Consider the following 15,977-nt stretch of genomic DNA (forward strand, 5'->3'; position numbering starts at 1 on the left):
TTAGAATTATCTATACTAAGTAGTAATTAGCTAAGAAAGAACATCTGATCATTGAAATGAAAAAAATGTAGAAGCCTTAGAAGAAACATGGAGTACGATGATACCACGAAAAGAAGAACACTTGGACCAGAGATACTGGATATGTAGTTGGGGAAGAATATTCCTTTGGAGGTTAGTAATTGCAAAAGTACACTGAAACCGAGGTTAATGCCAGGGTTGGAAAAATCAAACCTTCTGTATTATTTAAAAATATAAATATTTTAGGTAAAAATACTAAAGATAGCAGAAGACTTTTAAAATATTTTTGTTTGAAGCTTCAGGAATTTTCAAAACTAATCTTACCCTATCTTCCAAACTTCTTTGCGCCCAGAATTCTTTATTTCAACTTAAGTTTCCCTAAGACAACAAAGATGATGTTTTAGGATCAGATCCTATTCCATCTGTAAAACAGTCAAGTGGCAATGATGTGGCTTTTAGCCATATAGGTCACTAAGCATTATCTTATTCCACCCTGTGTAACAGCCACAAAATATCTAGTGCTAAGATGTCTAGAGTGACTATTTAATGCAAAAGCAGTCAGGCAGTGCACTCCCCACCAATGACGATGGATGCCAGGGAGGATTTGACTATCAAAAATGGGATCCCACACAAAAGGGATAGATCACTTTAAATACACGCTGTTGCAAATTAGGAATGTTACTATTGTTAAAAAAATTACCCATTTAACTTCTTCTAATTATATTTTTTAAATGGTTAACTGATAACACATAGTCCCTGCTAGGGGGTGCAAAGCCCTGAGTGGGAGCTTGTCCTGTCCTTCCCTGCCCTTCCTCTCCCCACCGTGGGAAGGAGCTGCAGCTGCCTGTTCAGGGCAGCATGGGGAGCCAGGGGCCATGCACAGACCTGCTTAGACATAGCTGTTCCTGGGAGCCATTCCTTAGGGCCTTTGATGGGCGGGGTGGGGCTTACTGATGCCACCTCCTCTTCACTAGACAACAGCCCACTTAAGCTGTGGGCTGCAGCAGCAGGTGAAGGAGGGAGGGAGCAGACTAGCTATGGGTACTAGTTCCCTCTCGCCCCTCTCCCACTTTCTCCCCATCTTCTTGCTGCTCCCTCCTGCTTGCCCTGCTGCCTTCCTGTTCCTGAGGCACTGTACCACGTATCTTCCCCACCGGACTGCACCCCATGCTAAACATTAACTGGTAATGCATTACCAGTATAAATATACTTATCATTTAAATGTTTAACCTTTCACATCTCTCTTCCATATGGTCTTCCTGTATAGTATCCGCTCCTGCCAGTGTCAAAGATGGGCCTATTTGATGTGCTATGAGGTCATGGGCTTAGGCCCATTACAAAAAAACTATAAGCCTCCCTTAATAAGGGAGGCCGCTGGGGATGCATCAACTGATTTCTTGGAACAATTAAAAAGAAAACAGGAATAAAAGTCAGGTCATAGGTTAATAACAAGGGATCTGGAAGGGGACACTGAGCAGAGTGTACTGGCCAGCGCTCACTGCCTCCTGAATGAGTCAAGAGAGCCTGTGGATGCCGACCAGTGAAACTCTGCCTGAGATATGAATGGAGTGACAAGACAACCCCATGCTTATCCAGGTTCCCCCTGGCCAGACCCCCATTGCCTGGCCAGGTTGGCCGGAGTCAGGTGGAGGTTGATTAGGAGGTCCCAGGGCTTGGTGGGGCCACAGACAGGAAGTGCATAACAAAAAAGGTGTGGGGAGAAGTGCAGCCAGAACCTCAGCAGGAGTTTCTGAAGGAGGCAGAAGAGGATCTACAATCTGGTGCACTTGAGGTAAGCGTGTGCCAGGGCCTCCCTCTGTTGGCAAAAGGGGCAGGTGTTGGGGGAGTCCATAAAGTGCACCAGGTACATGTCTGTGGCAACTGCTCTGTAGACAGGAGACAGGCCTATTTGATGTGTCAGTAAAAATCATGTGGGTTATTGCCCATTACGGAAACTATAAGACTCTCTGAATGAGGAGGGCCACTGGGGACACATCAACTGATTGCTTAGGACAACAAAAAAGAAAACAGGAACAGGAGTGAGGTTATAGGTTAATAACCAGGGCATTGGAAGTGGACACCATACAGAACACACTGGCTAGTGCCCACTGCCCCCTGAAGGAGTTGAGGGGGCTTGTGGATGCTCATCAGTGAAACGCTGTCTAGAGACATGAGCGAAGAAGTGCCAAGAAAGCAGCCACATACTTGCCTGGCTCCTCCCAGCCAGAGCCTCCTTCCTAGTCTTATAGATGGCCAGCTTGGCCAGAGCCAGGGGGAGGTTGACCAGGAGGTCCTAGGACATGGTGGGGCCATGGACAGGAAGTGTGTAACAAAAAAGGTGTGGGGGAAGTGCAGCCAGAATCTCAACAGGAGGTTCTGAAGGAGGTAGAAGAGAAGCTGCAACCTGGCACGCTTGAGGTAAGCATGTGCCAGGGCCTCCTTCTGTTGGCAAGAGGGGAAGGTGTCAGGGGAGTCCGTAAAGTGCACCAGAAACACGTCTGTGTCAATGGCTCCGTAGACAGGAGACAGGAGTTTGGGCTAGATGGACCATTGGTCTGACCCAATATGGCATATCTTAAGTTCTTATAATGAAGAACAGCCAAGAACCAGAATAGAAGCTGTTACAGGGGCAGAGTCTATGGCTCCCTTCATCCATCCCTCTTTGTCAGGAAAATGTCCACTTCACAAGGCCAGCTTCATATTTCCTTTTGCTTACCTTCCTTTTCAGCCCTCTGACTCTTATCCTCTTGCCCACTAGACAAACTTCAGCAGAAGAGAAAGAGTTATGTTCTCAGTCTTGCCTAGCTTGCCTGCACATTGCCTGTTGGTTGGGCCATTCTAGTCCAGGTAGGAGTCTAGGTAATGGATAAGAATCCAAACCTGTTGAGACCAAGGTTAATACAATCCAGTTTGTGGATGATGTATTGGGGTTTTTGTTTGCCATTTTGTTGTTCAAGGATAGCTATTTTGAGGTAAGAATGTCCATAAACGTTAAATGGTCTGCTGTGGATTTTGAGAGTTTCTGGAATTGATGTTGAATTAGTGTCCATTTTTTTTCTGGAGGATTGGCCCATGTGGCCAATATAAGCTGCAGAAGCACTATAAGCAGGTGATGGCATACATGACATTGGTGGAGGAGTAGGTAAATGTATCCAGATGTGACAATTTGTGTTACTTAGTCCAGCGATCATGTGGTCTGTGTTGATGAAGGGACAGTGTAGCGAGGTCTGGTGTCTTGGTGAGAATTGGAGTTAGGTAGTCTGATAGCTCTTTTGAGGTTGGGAGGCTGCCTGTAAGGTGGCCCCCAAGGATAGTTTGAAGTGGTTATTTTCTTGGAGGGGTTAAAGGTAATTAAATGATGTGTCTAATGTGTTTAAGCTAGAGGTTTTAAGTGACAACTGCTGGGATGCTGTTCATGTCACAGGGTTGACGTGAGGTTTGGGATTGTATTGTAAGTATAGGCAACCGTTGTAGATCCTTGAGGTGTTCACCCCAGTCAGTGGGATTGGAGCAGATAACAGGTGTAACATAGTGCTTAACTATAGAGGATGATCTAGTGGTTTTCTTAGCATGAAAGCTGGCATGGAGGTAGCTGTAGCAGTTGGTCATTGTAAGCAAGTTGCTGCCTGTAGGCTTCTTTAGATAGGCTTTACCCTCTGAGCAGTTTTCCAGCTTGCCTCAGCATTAAGCAGTGTCTTTCAGTTGGAGGAGGAGGAGTCCTCTGTGGCTCTGGCCTTCATACAGTGGGCTCGCTCTTCACATAGTTCACTAGTTCAGGTTATGACTGCTTCTTTCACGTTTACCTTCCTCGCAGCTCTGCTTTCTGGGGTTTTTAACTCCCAGTGAGCCACTCACTAGCTGCCTTCTCACAGCTGTAGCCCCTCAGCCAAGCTGGCTGACTCCTCTTAAGGGGACAGGCCACCCTGTACAATTGATTTCCACTACAATGTGATGGAAATGTGGCCATTGCAAAGTTTTTGCAGTTGTGTCCAAGAAGTGAATTTGCTGGGTGGAGTATTCCAGAGTCTGCTTGATGGAAGTGTGGAAGCTGTTAAAGTGCTGGTGGAATTTCTCTAGAGATTCCTTCCCATGCGTCCACATGATGAAGATGTCATTGATGTATGTCAGGTGTACTGGGGGTGGGGATGGGAGGGCAGCTTAGGCAGACGTAGACTTCAAGACCTGTCATAAATATATTTATTGATATTGGTATATGGTACTGGGGAGACTCTGTGCATACCCATGGTTGTATTATTCATCTGTACACACAGGGATTCTCCAAATCTGAAATGGTTATACATGAGGACAAAGAAGGAGAGTTTCAAAGCAGAAGCAGTTCCTTATAATGCTCCTTATGGCTTGTAACACATCCTCATGAGAAATGTTGGTTCCATGAAGATGTGATATCCATTGTAGCTAATGTAATATTTTCTGGAAGTTTGTTAACAGGGTCCAGTCTCCTGTTGAAATCTGTGTATCCTTCAAATAGCTGTGAGCTCCTGTGGTATATGGAAATAGGATAGTCAACACAGCCAAACAATCTCTCCATGATCGCACCAGTGTCAGAGTCAATGGGGCATCCTTGATTGCCAGATTTGTGGATCTTGGGTAATAAATAAAAGGTGCCTGGCCTGGGCTCCTGGAAGGAAGCATAAATTCTCTCCTGCAGGTCCAGAGGTAGAGTCTTACAGAGGTTGTGTAGTTCCCTCTCAAATGGTTCTGGTGGAAGAAGCCTGTAAAACTTATTGTTGGAAAGCTCTGTGTCACAAGCACAACCTGGACGTATGGGGTTGAGGACTGTGCTAGGAAAATCATGAACCAGGAGTCCAGAGCTGCAGGTTTAGTCAGGATGTAGGTAGGGACAAGGCAAGGATACAAGCCAGGAGAAGGTTCAGGTTGGAGCTAAACAAGGTGGCAGATTAGGAAGGGCTGTAGGCAACGGCTGAGCAAGGGTCCAAGTCAGAAGATAGGTGAAGGTTCAAGGGAGACAGACATATAGACTAGGAGTTCACAGAGGGGTTTGTAGAGTGGTTGAGTGGCCAAGGAATAGTAAGAGAGTGGCTGCTTATCCCGGTTGCTGTAGCCATGCTGGTCATTGGGATCAGCTGAAGGTAATCAAGCAGCTTGGAGTCAGACCTACACAGGAAATGAGGGTCAGCTTGTTAGCCAATCAGTATGCCTCCTTCTGTGATTCCTAATAGCACCTCTCAGGGGCCCTCAGACCTGTTTTCTTGGGGTGTATTCTGTGGAAAGCCTTGATCAGTTCTGAGGCATGTATTTTCTCCATGAGTTCCCATCACTGATCAGTGAGGCGACATCTTTCTCAGTCTGTCAGGTAAAATAGCTTCCCACATAGCCATTTGGAGTTTCATACCCCTCTCTGTGCCACTCCTAGCCTGTACATCTGTCTTCCATGAACCTTCACCTACCTTCTGCCTTGGACCCTTGCTCTGCTGAACAATATTTTCATACAGGGCAGTGGTGGAGTACTTTTCCTTGGGAAGTGTTTTCCGCATAGGGCTTAAGGAGAGAGATATGGAATACCAAGTGGATTTTCATGGAGTTGGAGAGCTGAAGTTTGTAACCATCAAGGTTGATCTCAATGATTTTAAAGGGGCCTAAGAATCAGTGATCCAACTTTGATGAAGGTCAGGAAGAGTGCAGGTTCTGGGCTGATAACCAGACCTGCTCACCAATGATGAAGGCAGGGATGCTCACCATGCCTGCCTCTTGTAAGTTTCTTTAGCCTTTTGTAGATGTTGTAACTCATGCTTTATGCGATGGATGTAGATTACAAGACCTAAGACTACTGGGATGGAGAATGAACAAGGAGATGGGGGTGGGTACCTGGGTCAAAACCATAATTGAAAAAGAAAGGGTTCTGTCTGGGGTAAAGTAGGTGACCATTATTATAGGTGAACTTGGCAGCTGGGTGAGAGCCAGTTGTTTTGGTAATAGTTGATGAAACAACATAAATATTGCTTGAGTGTTTGGTTTACTGTATCTGCCCATTAGCCTGTGGGTTGCATGTAGATGAAGTTATCAGTTTTTACTTTCAGTAACCCAAAATGTTCCTTCCAGAAGTGAAACATGAATTGCTAGCCTCTGCCAGACACCATTTCCATTGGCAGGTTGTGGAACCCAAAATATGATCAAGGTAAAGAGTTTCATGGTCTCCTGAGTGGCAGAGACCACCTGGGCTACAATAAAATAAGCCATCTTTGTTAGAGAATCCACTACCATAAAAATTGTAGTATGTCCCTTCAAAAGGGTAACTCTGATAAAGTCCATGGATATAATCATCCAGGGTTGAGTCAGGGTGTGTAGGGGTTGGAGAATCCCAGGGGTTTGGTATGAGGGCTATTGGTGAGGGCACAAATGACTTGACATATCTTTTAATGTCCCGTACAAAACTGCCATGAAACTAGTTCAGAGGTCTAGGGACCCCAAAGTGACCTGCCACGGGGACATCATAACAAAACTAGAGGATTTCAAGCCTTGGGTGTCTGGCAGGAACATAGATTATCACTAGTCCGTTATTGAACTGAAAATCTTTCCACAGAGGAAGCTCCAGGACCGGGATCTGCTGTTATATTTGTTCGACATACAGGTCTTGAAGAGAAAGGTCTTGGATCATGGTCATTAATCCCTATTCCTGAGTCCCAAATAGGAAGTGGGATGGGTTCAAGATGGTGGAAGGGAACATTGGATTCCTCTTGCCAGGAGAGAGCGCTTTTTGTACCACAGCAATACATGATTACAAAATCAAACTAGTTAAAAGATAAGGACCAATGGATCTGGCATTGCTTCATACAGTTGGCAAAACAGAGCTACTCAAGGTTTTTGTGATTGGTGAGGACTTGCATGGGAAACTGGGCTCCCTGAAAACAGTGATACCATTCCTCAAACACAGCTTGTTTGCCAGGAGCTTCTTGCCCCACATAGTGTAATCTTGTTCTGAAGGAGCCTGCTTCCTTGAGACAGAGGCAGTAGATTTCCTGGTCCCAAGTGCTGCAGCAAGATTGCTCCTAAATTGGAAGCACTGGAAGGGTTTTTGTAGGGTCAGGGTGGACAAAGAGAGGAGCTAGAATGAAAGCCTTTAGGTGCTGGAAGGCTTCCTGAATTTCTGGGGTTCACACAAATAGTGCCTTCTTTTGGTTGAGGGCAGTGAATGGGAACACAGTTTGTGAAGAACCTTTGATGAGATACCAATAAAAGTTAACAAATCCCAGGAAGCATTGAATCCCATAGAAATCCCTTGGGGAAGCTCAGCCTGTGACAGCTGCCCATCTAGGGCACCTTTAATCCTCCCAAAGAAATGGTATATCCTAATAAAGATATGATGGTCCAGTTGAATTCACATTTTTCATGTTTGGCATACCAATGATAAAACTATCTCTCTCAAGGACCACATAGATATACTGATCATGGAATTCCTAGATTTCAGAAAAAATCAGCACATAGTCAAGGTAGATAATCACAAATTGGTCAAGGATGTCTCAAAATACATTATTCACAAAATGATGGGGAGCATTACAGAGACCGAAAGGCATTACCGGTTATTCAGTATGTCCATAATGTGTTTGGAGAACAGCCTGGTTGTCCTCATCCAGAATCTGAACTAGATTATAAGCTTCCTGTGAATCCAGCTTGGTGAAGCTGGGCATCATGTAGGTGATCTAATAGTTCTAGAGGAAGGGGGTAACTGAGTACCAGGTAGTCAATATGAGGCTGCAAGAATCCATATTTTTTTTCTTTGAAAAGGATTTAGGGGCCTCTGCTGAGGAGGTCAACAGGTGAATGAATTCCTTATCCAGGTTGTTCTGTAATTACTCCCTTAGGGTATGGAGCTCCAGGTATGACAGTAGATTTGTTCAAAGGGCTGCACATCAATAGGACCGTTGTACATAGAGCAGAGGGTCAAAAGATCCACTTGGTTTTTGTTGAAGAAATCTGCCAGTTCGCAGTACTTGGGATGTATGGACAGTAGGGTTTCTGAGTTCAGCAAGTCAGGAGCTCAGATAGTGGTGAACATTGCTAAGTGAGATGGCACAGAAGGTTTCAGGTCTGGGGGCTTCTGAAGTGCAGCCTGTGTCATCCCAAGACAGAAGCAGTGACAGCATACAGAGCCATTCCACCCACTGTGTTTGCCACTGGATATGAGTCTCAAAACAATAATAAAAAGTGGGGACCAAGTCAGGTTAAACTGGAGGATTTCCTAGTATATATAGTTACCATCAAGGCTAGGGACAGACATTCAAAAAGCCTGAGCCTGAATTGATTCAGTATTTTCAGGTTAGTCTAACCTGGCTAGGCTGAACTGGTTTGTAACCAGACAGACATTCTCTCTAGACTGAGGAAATGCAGGCACATGCCTGCAGTGGCTCAGGCTAGAAGCGGGGGGGCACTAGAGCAGCCCTTCCTTCCCTTCCACAGAGCTGAGCTGAGTGGGGCATGGCCAAGTCCCAGCAGGACTTCTGATTAGGGAGGTCTGCCTGCACCATTCCAGGCTTTTCCCCTTGGGCTACTCAAGGGGTGGGAGTGTTATCAGCCCCCAGCCCTGGGCTAGCACTCTGAGGCAAGAAGGGGTGGATGGAGTGCATGCATCTGTTGATGATGCAAAGCTTTTCAATCTCCATCCCTGCTTTGTTATACTGTCTGCAGCAAACTGACAGGCAACCAAGTCAGTAGGGGGCTGATAAGTGTTTATCACCTCATCAGCAAAACAATAGCCTCTCTCCATTAGTTCAAACTCTTTTCCTACAACTGACCTGTGGGTTAGCTCCAAAAGCCGTAAGCAGTCACTGTTCTGTCTGCCTGTTCCAGTGAAATTGGAGACACGCAGATGCAGACAACTCTCAGGATTAGCTAGCATACCAAGTGCGTAGGGTCCCATGAGGCTGGGGTCTGTGCTGTGGGAGATAGGAGGGAGGGAGGCGGGGATTCCTGCTTGAGCAGCAAACAGCGGCGGGGGGGAGTAGGGCAGGGGGAAGCCAGGTAGATCCTGCTGTGCCTGCAGTCTCTGCCAGAGCTCCAGCCAGGGAATGGAGGGGAGGAGCCAGGTCTGCTGAGCAGAGAGCCCTGCCCAACCCAGAGGGCGTGCCAGGATGCTGGGGGAGTCTGGTTTATCTTAACCAGCAAGGGGTCTGGGATAGACATTGCATAAACCGGTTTGAGCCAAATCAGTTAAGTCTGATACTACATTCAACCAGGTTTATCTCAAACTGGTTTATGTGCACTGAACATCTGTTCTGTTACAGGTTTAAACCAGTTTCTGATCATTTAAACTGGTTTATGTGTAATGTCTGTCTGTAGCCCCAAGGAGCAGTTTCCATGGTGATGGAGCCAAAGGACAGAGGTGATTCATCAATGGATTCCATGGATTCTGGAGTAGGTTTGGGTCTAACAGAAATACGGTGGGACGTGGCAAATTCAAAATCCTTAAAGTTGTGAGATGATGAAGTTTCAAATTCACCATGGCTGGCTGGTGGAGGACAGTCATGACTGGATGTTGGAGGGTAAGAAAAATTTGTAACTGTGTGAGATGGGGTCTAAGTGCTGCAGGAGTATGTAAAGATATTCCTGTGAGGCTTGAAACTACAGTGAAGGGTTGTGGGTTGGGTGTGGGGGGAGTGTTAGTGAGAGCAGGCTTTGCAGAACAGATGGCAGCAAAGTGCCCAGCACCTCCAGATATAAAGACTAATTGCCCAACATTGATCTTTCTCAGCCTTGTGGCCAAGCAGTATCCACCTTCATGGGCTTACTAAGAGAATGGTCAGATCATGGATCCAGTACTACCAGTGTAGGTCCTCTTCAGCCTAACTCAGCACTCGCACTTCGTGTTATGTGTGTTGTTTTGTCCATGACAACAGTCTCCCCTTTATCATCCTATTGTATAATATCAGCTTAGTTTTTAAGGCTGATGATTGCTCTTCATTCTGCAAAACTGCAATTGTAACATAAGTGTTGATTTTGTGATAGGCTTCCCAGTTAGATGTGGAGATTTCCTCTTGGTAAATGGCTGTTATGTGTTTCTGTATGCTAATTTGTTCTTGTTTGCTGTATAGAACCCTGATGAGGGTTTCCTCAGTTTCTCAGATTAGGCTCTGTGGTTTGTAAAGCAAAGTGGATTTGTCACCTGGATTTCCTTGGGTGTGATGATCAGTTGCTTAGTTGGTTAGTACAAATCAGATTTTATTTTACTTCATAATATTCTGGGACATAACTATTACTTACAGGATAGGTTTCTAGAGGAAATTTGGGCTTAATGCTCAGTCTGTGAGCTTTTGTGCTTCTTTTAATTTAATAATGAATCTAAACTGAAAGTGAATGTGGTGATGGACTTGCTTTAGTGCTTTTGGTTTAAATGGACAGTTTCATAATTGGGGAGAAAGCCAATGACCATAACTCTGCTTTTAGATGTACATTGTTGTATTTTCATCAGTGAATTATTAACTCTGCTTTTAAAACTCTTAAAATGTAGATTTAAATCTAATAATATTGTTTCTTTTATAGAGGGGCAATTAAGGCATACAAAAACCGGTGAGCCATTTGTTTTTAACTACCGTGAAGATTTGCATAGATGGAACCAAAAGCGCTACGAAGCTCTTGGAGAGGTATATGCAGTGTGAGTGTGTCTGTGTGTATGGGTGGGTGCATGTGTGAGAGAGAACGTTCCTCTCTATGATAAAAAAATAAAGATAGAAATGAAATGATTTTAATTCATATTTAAAAAAAGATTAATTAAGACTGCAGTCATTTTGCACAAGATGTTTCAGGATTTGTGGCACACCAATGCAATAACAGTAATTTAAATTCTTTGATATTTTTAATTTAGCATGTAGTAAACCTGGACTATTACCTTTGACCTTTTTTGTGTTTAATTTAAAATATAGTTAGGACTGTGCAAACAGTAAATACTTTGTAAAGTATCAGATGGTTTTTAATATATAATTTCTCCAATATTTCTCTCTTTCAGCCAATATGTGAAAACATAGTTCATGTGATATCACTTTGTATAAAGGAGTATGTTGACTGGTACCAATGAATTCTTTTCCTGGTTCCAGTAGAATGATAAGAGTAGTCAGATTTGCTGAAATAGTTAATGGTTAAGTCATGGCAAACAGTTAACTTCTTCCTTTTGCCCATGGTGCTTTCATTTTAGATGTGATTTATTGTCTCTGGTGTTTATGTGTATTTACATTAAAAGTAAAAACAAACTTTTAAGTGATTATAATACTTTCTCTTGAAGTTTAGAAAGCGATTGCATTAGCTGGACATGACGCAAAGTCCTTGGCTTCATTAAACATAAGAAAATACATGGCTGGTTCTGTATTGCTCTGTCTTTATCCTTCCTGCCCAACAGCAAAAGTGATTTGAGCACAGTGACTGCTGAGTGCTTGGTTCTGCCATGATCATACTACTTCTTGGAGTCCTTCTCTGAAAAGGAATTCTTAGCACAAATCAGTGCTTTTTCTTAACGTCTGTTTTTAAGCTTGATATTAGAATTGGCCATGGCAAAATATGTCAGAAAATTCTGTGAACCACCTTTGCTTTTGCTCCTTGCACCTTGTCCCCTTTTGCTGGTGGTACTGCATAATAAAGAGTGCCAAATCAAATGTGTTGTTTAAAATGCTTTGCTCTCCATTCCCTCTGTTAATTCTAACTACTGGAGTGGATTGATTATAAACATACTAGAACACATTTTATCTTTGTAGTATTTTCTTCCTGTTCAAGTATAGCAAAGTTAAAATATCAAACAGATTCCATATCCAAGTGTGACAAAGAAACAAGTATAAACCATCTTGAACTAATTTTTTGGACAGAGTAATTAAGAAATGTAATTAAATTTATTGGAAAAGAGGGTTTGTTTGTTTTTTGTTTGTTTTTAGTTTATCTGGTGTTTGTGCTGGTTCCAAGGGTGTACTTACTAGAACTAAACATATATACTTACATGGTCTTTACTAGTTATAACAGGAATTTTTTTGTGTTCCAAGGGGAAAAGATTTCTTAGGATGATATCTGTTATTGGACCAACTATAGACATAGACATAGATCTATAGTTAGTCCAATAAAAGATATTACCCTAAGAAATCCTTGCCACTTGCATAATTTCTGAACCATGACAGCTACAACATCACTATTCTACATTCTGAGAAATTCTGTAGATGCTGTACATGTACAATGTAATATACAGGCACTGTACATATGTAGAAATATAGGTACATCTGCAGAAGTAAGCAGAGTGGCTGTCGTCTTTTCTTCCTGATTGACTGGAGAGCACAGATGGTTGGACCCACTGATTTTGTAGACTGGAAAAGAGGAGAAGGAGTTCTTGTAAAGTCAAAGGAGTATGGTCTGGGGTGCTCTACTCAAAGTAGGGCTAACTGAACATAAAACAGGATTTTGGAGCAATTTTTATTGGTCAAGAGCAGGGCTCAAAAGAAAGGAAACTCTTCCTGCAGATTGGAGAGAAAGGGCAGGTGATGGAGAAAACCCCCCCGTACCGTTTCACATCCCAAACACATATGATACTTTTTGTTGGTGCACCTCCAGTCAGAAAATATTTAATTTATGTAGCACAGAAATGGGGAGCCTTTAAAAATATATATATATATAAAATTTTGAAACACCTAGGTCGGAAAAGTCTTATGGATTTGAAATAAACCAAATACAATGTAATTAAATATATTATTGCTGTTTTTACACTATTGCAAAAGTCTGGTCCTAACTCCGAAGGTAGGGGCCTTGAACATAATGTAAGTCAAAACAAAGTTACTTTAAAATGTTAATATTATATTACTTATACTTTCCAAATCTTTCATATTGTTCCATGGTTTCCATTTTTTTTCTGCTCAATTTTGTGGTGCCTATTTTCTGTTGGCATTTAGCTGTATTGTTGTAAATGAGCTCAAGCACTATTTAAGCTTTAAGGATCTGATACAGGCAAGGACTTTCTAGTCCTTAAACTGTTAGAAAATGCCAAATAAATTGATCATCCATGCTTAAATAAAGGGTGCATCCAATAGTATGTTAAATGTTAAGACTGCAAAGTAAATATTCAAAAAAATTACTAAAAGTAAGGTTGCAACTCCTTGCTAAATTTTAAGTTCTAGTTTCAAGCATGGTGGCACTGAAGTTCTGAGTGACACAAATTTAATTTAAAAAAAAATGGTAAAACTGATATTGTCCCATAGCTTCATTTTTGGAAATGAATTAACTACATTTTCTTTAAACTGAAAAAAAATCTTTTGACAGATGACAGAAATTGGTAAATTTAATTTCAGTTGGTAAGCTTTACTATAGGCTCAAATGCCTATACTACCTCAAAGTTTGAGGTTGGCTTCCTTTTCCCCCACTATGTTTGGACCCAGAAATCAAAAGGTTTGTTTTCAAGGAAATGTCCTTAATAAAAACGGTGAGGAATACAGAGAAAATGTAATAAACTTGAATATATTTTTACAATTACTTTGTACTGTCAGAAAACATTTAACTGTTAATCTGTTTACCTTCACCATTTTTTTGAGATCAAAGGAGATGGGGAGACAATCAATCATATTTTAGTGTGATAGTTTAGGAGAGAATGAAGACCACTTAATATTACCTCAGAAAAGTTAAATTTAAATATAAATGCATGTCTTGGCTGCATGCAATATTCATTTGCATATGTTAAATCTACTTTAAAAGTCTGTGGCTTTTAAAGACTTTTTACTGAGGATATTATGTCAGATGTGCATCAGTGAACTTTTCTAGTTTGTAGGCAGCAATTGGCAGTAGGTTGGTTCATCAGAGTGACATGACAGTACTCAGAGGGTCCAGAGATAGTTTCATAATTATTGTTAGCATCTTTCTTGAAAGAAGTGATGATTGTCTCATAAAACCCAGATGGGAGTATGTTACATTGTTGATAAATGTGTTGATAAATGTGTTTTACATTTTTAAATTGATAAACAGTGAAAAGCAGAGCAGATACAATAAGGCAGATGGTTGTTTATAGAACCACTGGCAAGTTGCTGTGATTTGAAGAATGATACTTATTGTTTTAAAGAAAAAAAAGAGAAATTTTGGGAGGGGGTTTTTAGCAGGGTAATCATGAGCTTTTTAAAAAGAAAATGTTCAGCAGCTTTAGATCAGTCAGATGCATTTCTCACCATCTTGGATCATACACAGTAGACTTTGAGGATGTCAGGATTTAGCAAGCTTCTTGCATACTATTCTCATGTAGTTGAAAGACTTGTGGATAAAAATCAAGTGTGAAATCTTCCGATATTTTAATAGCATGCTCATTATAGATGTGAATAACATGTAATTTTGTTCAGCGTCTATTTGTTCATTTTAGTTGTATTGTTTTGAAATACAAACTTTTATCTAAATATGTTACCGTCTGCTTTCTATTGCTTCTGGGAAGAAAAGCAGATATTAATTACACAGCAAGATGATATTTAGTTATTACTTGTCTTATTTAATTGTTCACATTGCAAAACACAGAATAGGACATCTAATTGAAGATTCATAAGAGAATTTACAACAAACAAACAAGAATGAAGGCTATAAAGCCTGCCTACTATTTCTGGGAGAAGAGGTGAACAAAAGAAGTTGTTTTTCTATTAGCTAGAAAGTAAAGGCAGTATATATGCAAAAGAGACTTAGGACAGACTACTGATCAAGATTTACTCTGGTGCCATCTTCACTTTGTGTGTTTCATTCTCCGTGTTGCTGATGGAAAAGGGAAGTTCCTATGTGGAAGATACATCCAACTGCAAAAAAACCCCAAAAAAACAAAAACCAAAAACAAAACAAAACAAAAACCATAAATTTTTCCATCATGACCTTGCAATAATTACATCTTTAAAAATATGCTAATATTTAATATCTATCTTTTTATCTGAACTGTTAACTCAAAGTTAATGAAATGTTTATACTTTACTGAAATATCAGTCTATTCCCAGAATCAATAAGGTTAATAGTTATCTACCATCAGCAGTAGACTTCCCTTTTACAATTTTCCTGAACCATATTGAGATATAGAAGAACACTTGATATTCAGATTCAATAGACTAGGACTTTTGCTTTATACAAGATCCACCTGTTGTGTAGGATTTTTCCACTGGGGTGTCTTGGTAGAATTAGCTCTTTCTTGTTTCAGGTATATTGTTTTGTATGCTTACCCTTCTCCTGAAGGATTCTCTTTGTTTTACCTGTCTAATTTCACCGAGAGTGATTTAAGGGGGCTGATACTGATAGTCAATTTTTAAGGAGGCATATTGGCTGATAACAATCTGATTTCCAATTCAGCTGCATCCAGCTGGGAAGTCTGCTGTGGTGGAAGGGAAGTGGGGTGTGGGAGGGCAGATCAACACTCCACACAGTGAGGGAGGGAGTGGGGCAGGGGTTGGGGCAGGGTGCAAGATGAAACTGTGGCTCATCCGAGAGGCACAGGGGAGGGAGGCATGTGCCCCCTGGAACTACACAGAGCAGGGTGGGTGGGCTGTGGCTGTGGACTGGAGCTGGGGCTGTGCCAACCTCCTCTCGGTGGGGGTGGGGCTCAGAGTGAGTGATGGTGGCTCTGGGAGGTACTTGGGGGCTGCAGCCACCCCAAATTTCACTGTAGTTCTCCCCCTCCCAGCACTGCTGCCACCCTCCTAGGGCAGCCTCAGCTCAACCCCCGCCTTCACCCATGCGCTGGGAATAGTCAGGACTGTCCTGGGTGGGTGGCAGTGGTGCTGGGAGCAGGGATTGAGAGCTGCTGTGGTAAAGTTTGGGTGGCTGTAGCCCCTGCATAGCCCCCTCCCAGCGCTGCTGCCCACCCCAAGCCTAATCGCCACTGAAAAGAGCCTGACACAGCCCCAACCCGCTGCTGCAGCCTACCTGCCCCACAGATACAGGGGACATGTGCCCCTTCCCCCTAACTCCTTGGATGAGCTGTGGCTTCATCCTGCACCCTGCCCTACCCTGGCTGG

The 15,977-nt window shown here is 42.4% G+C and overlaps 1 protein-coding gene across 5 annotated transcripts in view; it reads left to right on the plus strand.

The window, feature by feature from the left end:
- The window catches only part of FAM172A (family with sequence similarity 172 member A), a 427,259-nt gene that overhangs the window by 6,499 nt on the left and 404,783 nt on the right, over positions 1–15,977 (plus strand). For 3 of the 5 annotated variants that reach the window (XM_019516886.1, XM_019516889.1, XM_019516887.1), the window contains one exon: positions 10,534–10,634. The exons of 1 other annotated variant lie outside the window; for it this stretch is intronic. In XM_019516886.1, coding sequence (XP_019372431.1) covers positions 10,534–10,634 — 101 coding nt within the window. Of the gene's footprint in view, positions 1–9,333; positions 9,537–10,533; positions 10,635–15,977 lie in introns of all 5 variants that reach the window. One more of the 5 variants, XM_019516888.1, reaches the window with a different exon arrangement.

The sequence above is a fragment of the Gavialis gangeticus genome, unplaced genomic scaffold (assembly GCF_001723915.1).
Source record: "Gavialis gangeticus isolate Ggan-Ray unplaced genomic scaffold, GavGan_comp1, whole genome shotgun sequence".
Lineage (NCBI taxonomy): Eukaryota > Metazoa > Chordata > Crocodylia > Gavialidae > Gavialis > Gavialis gangeticus.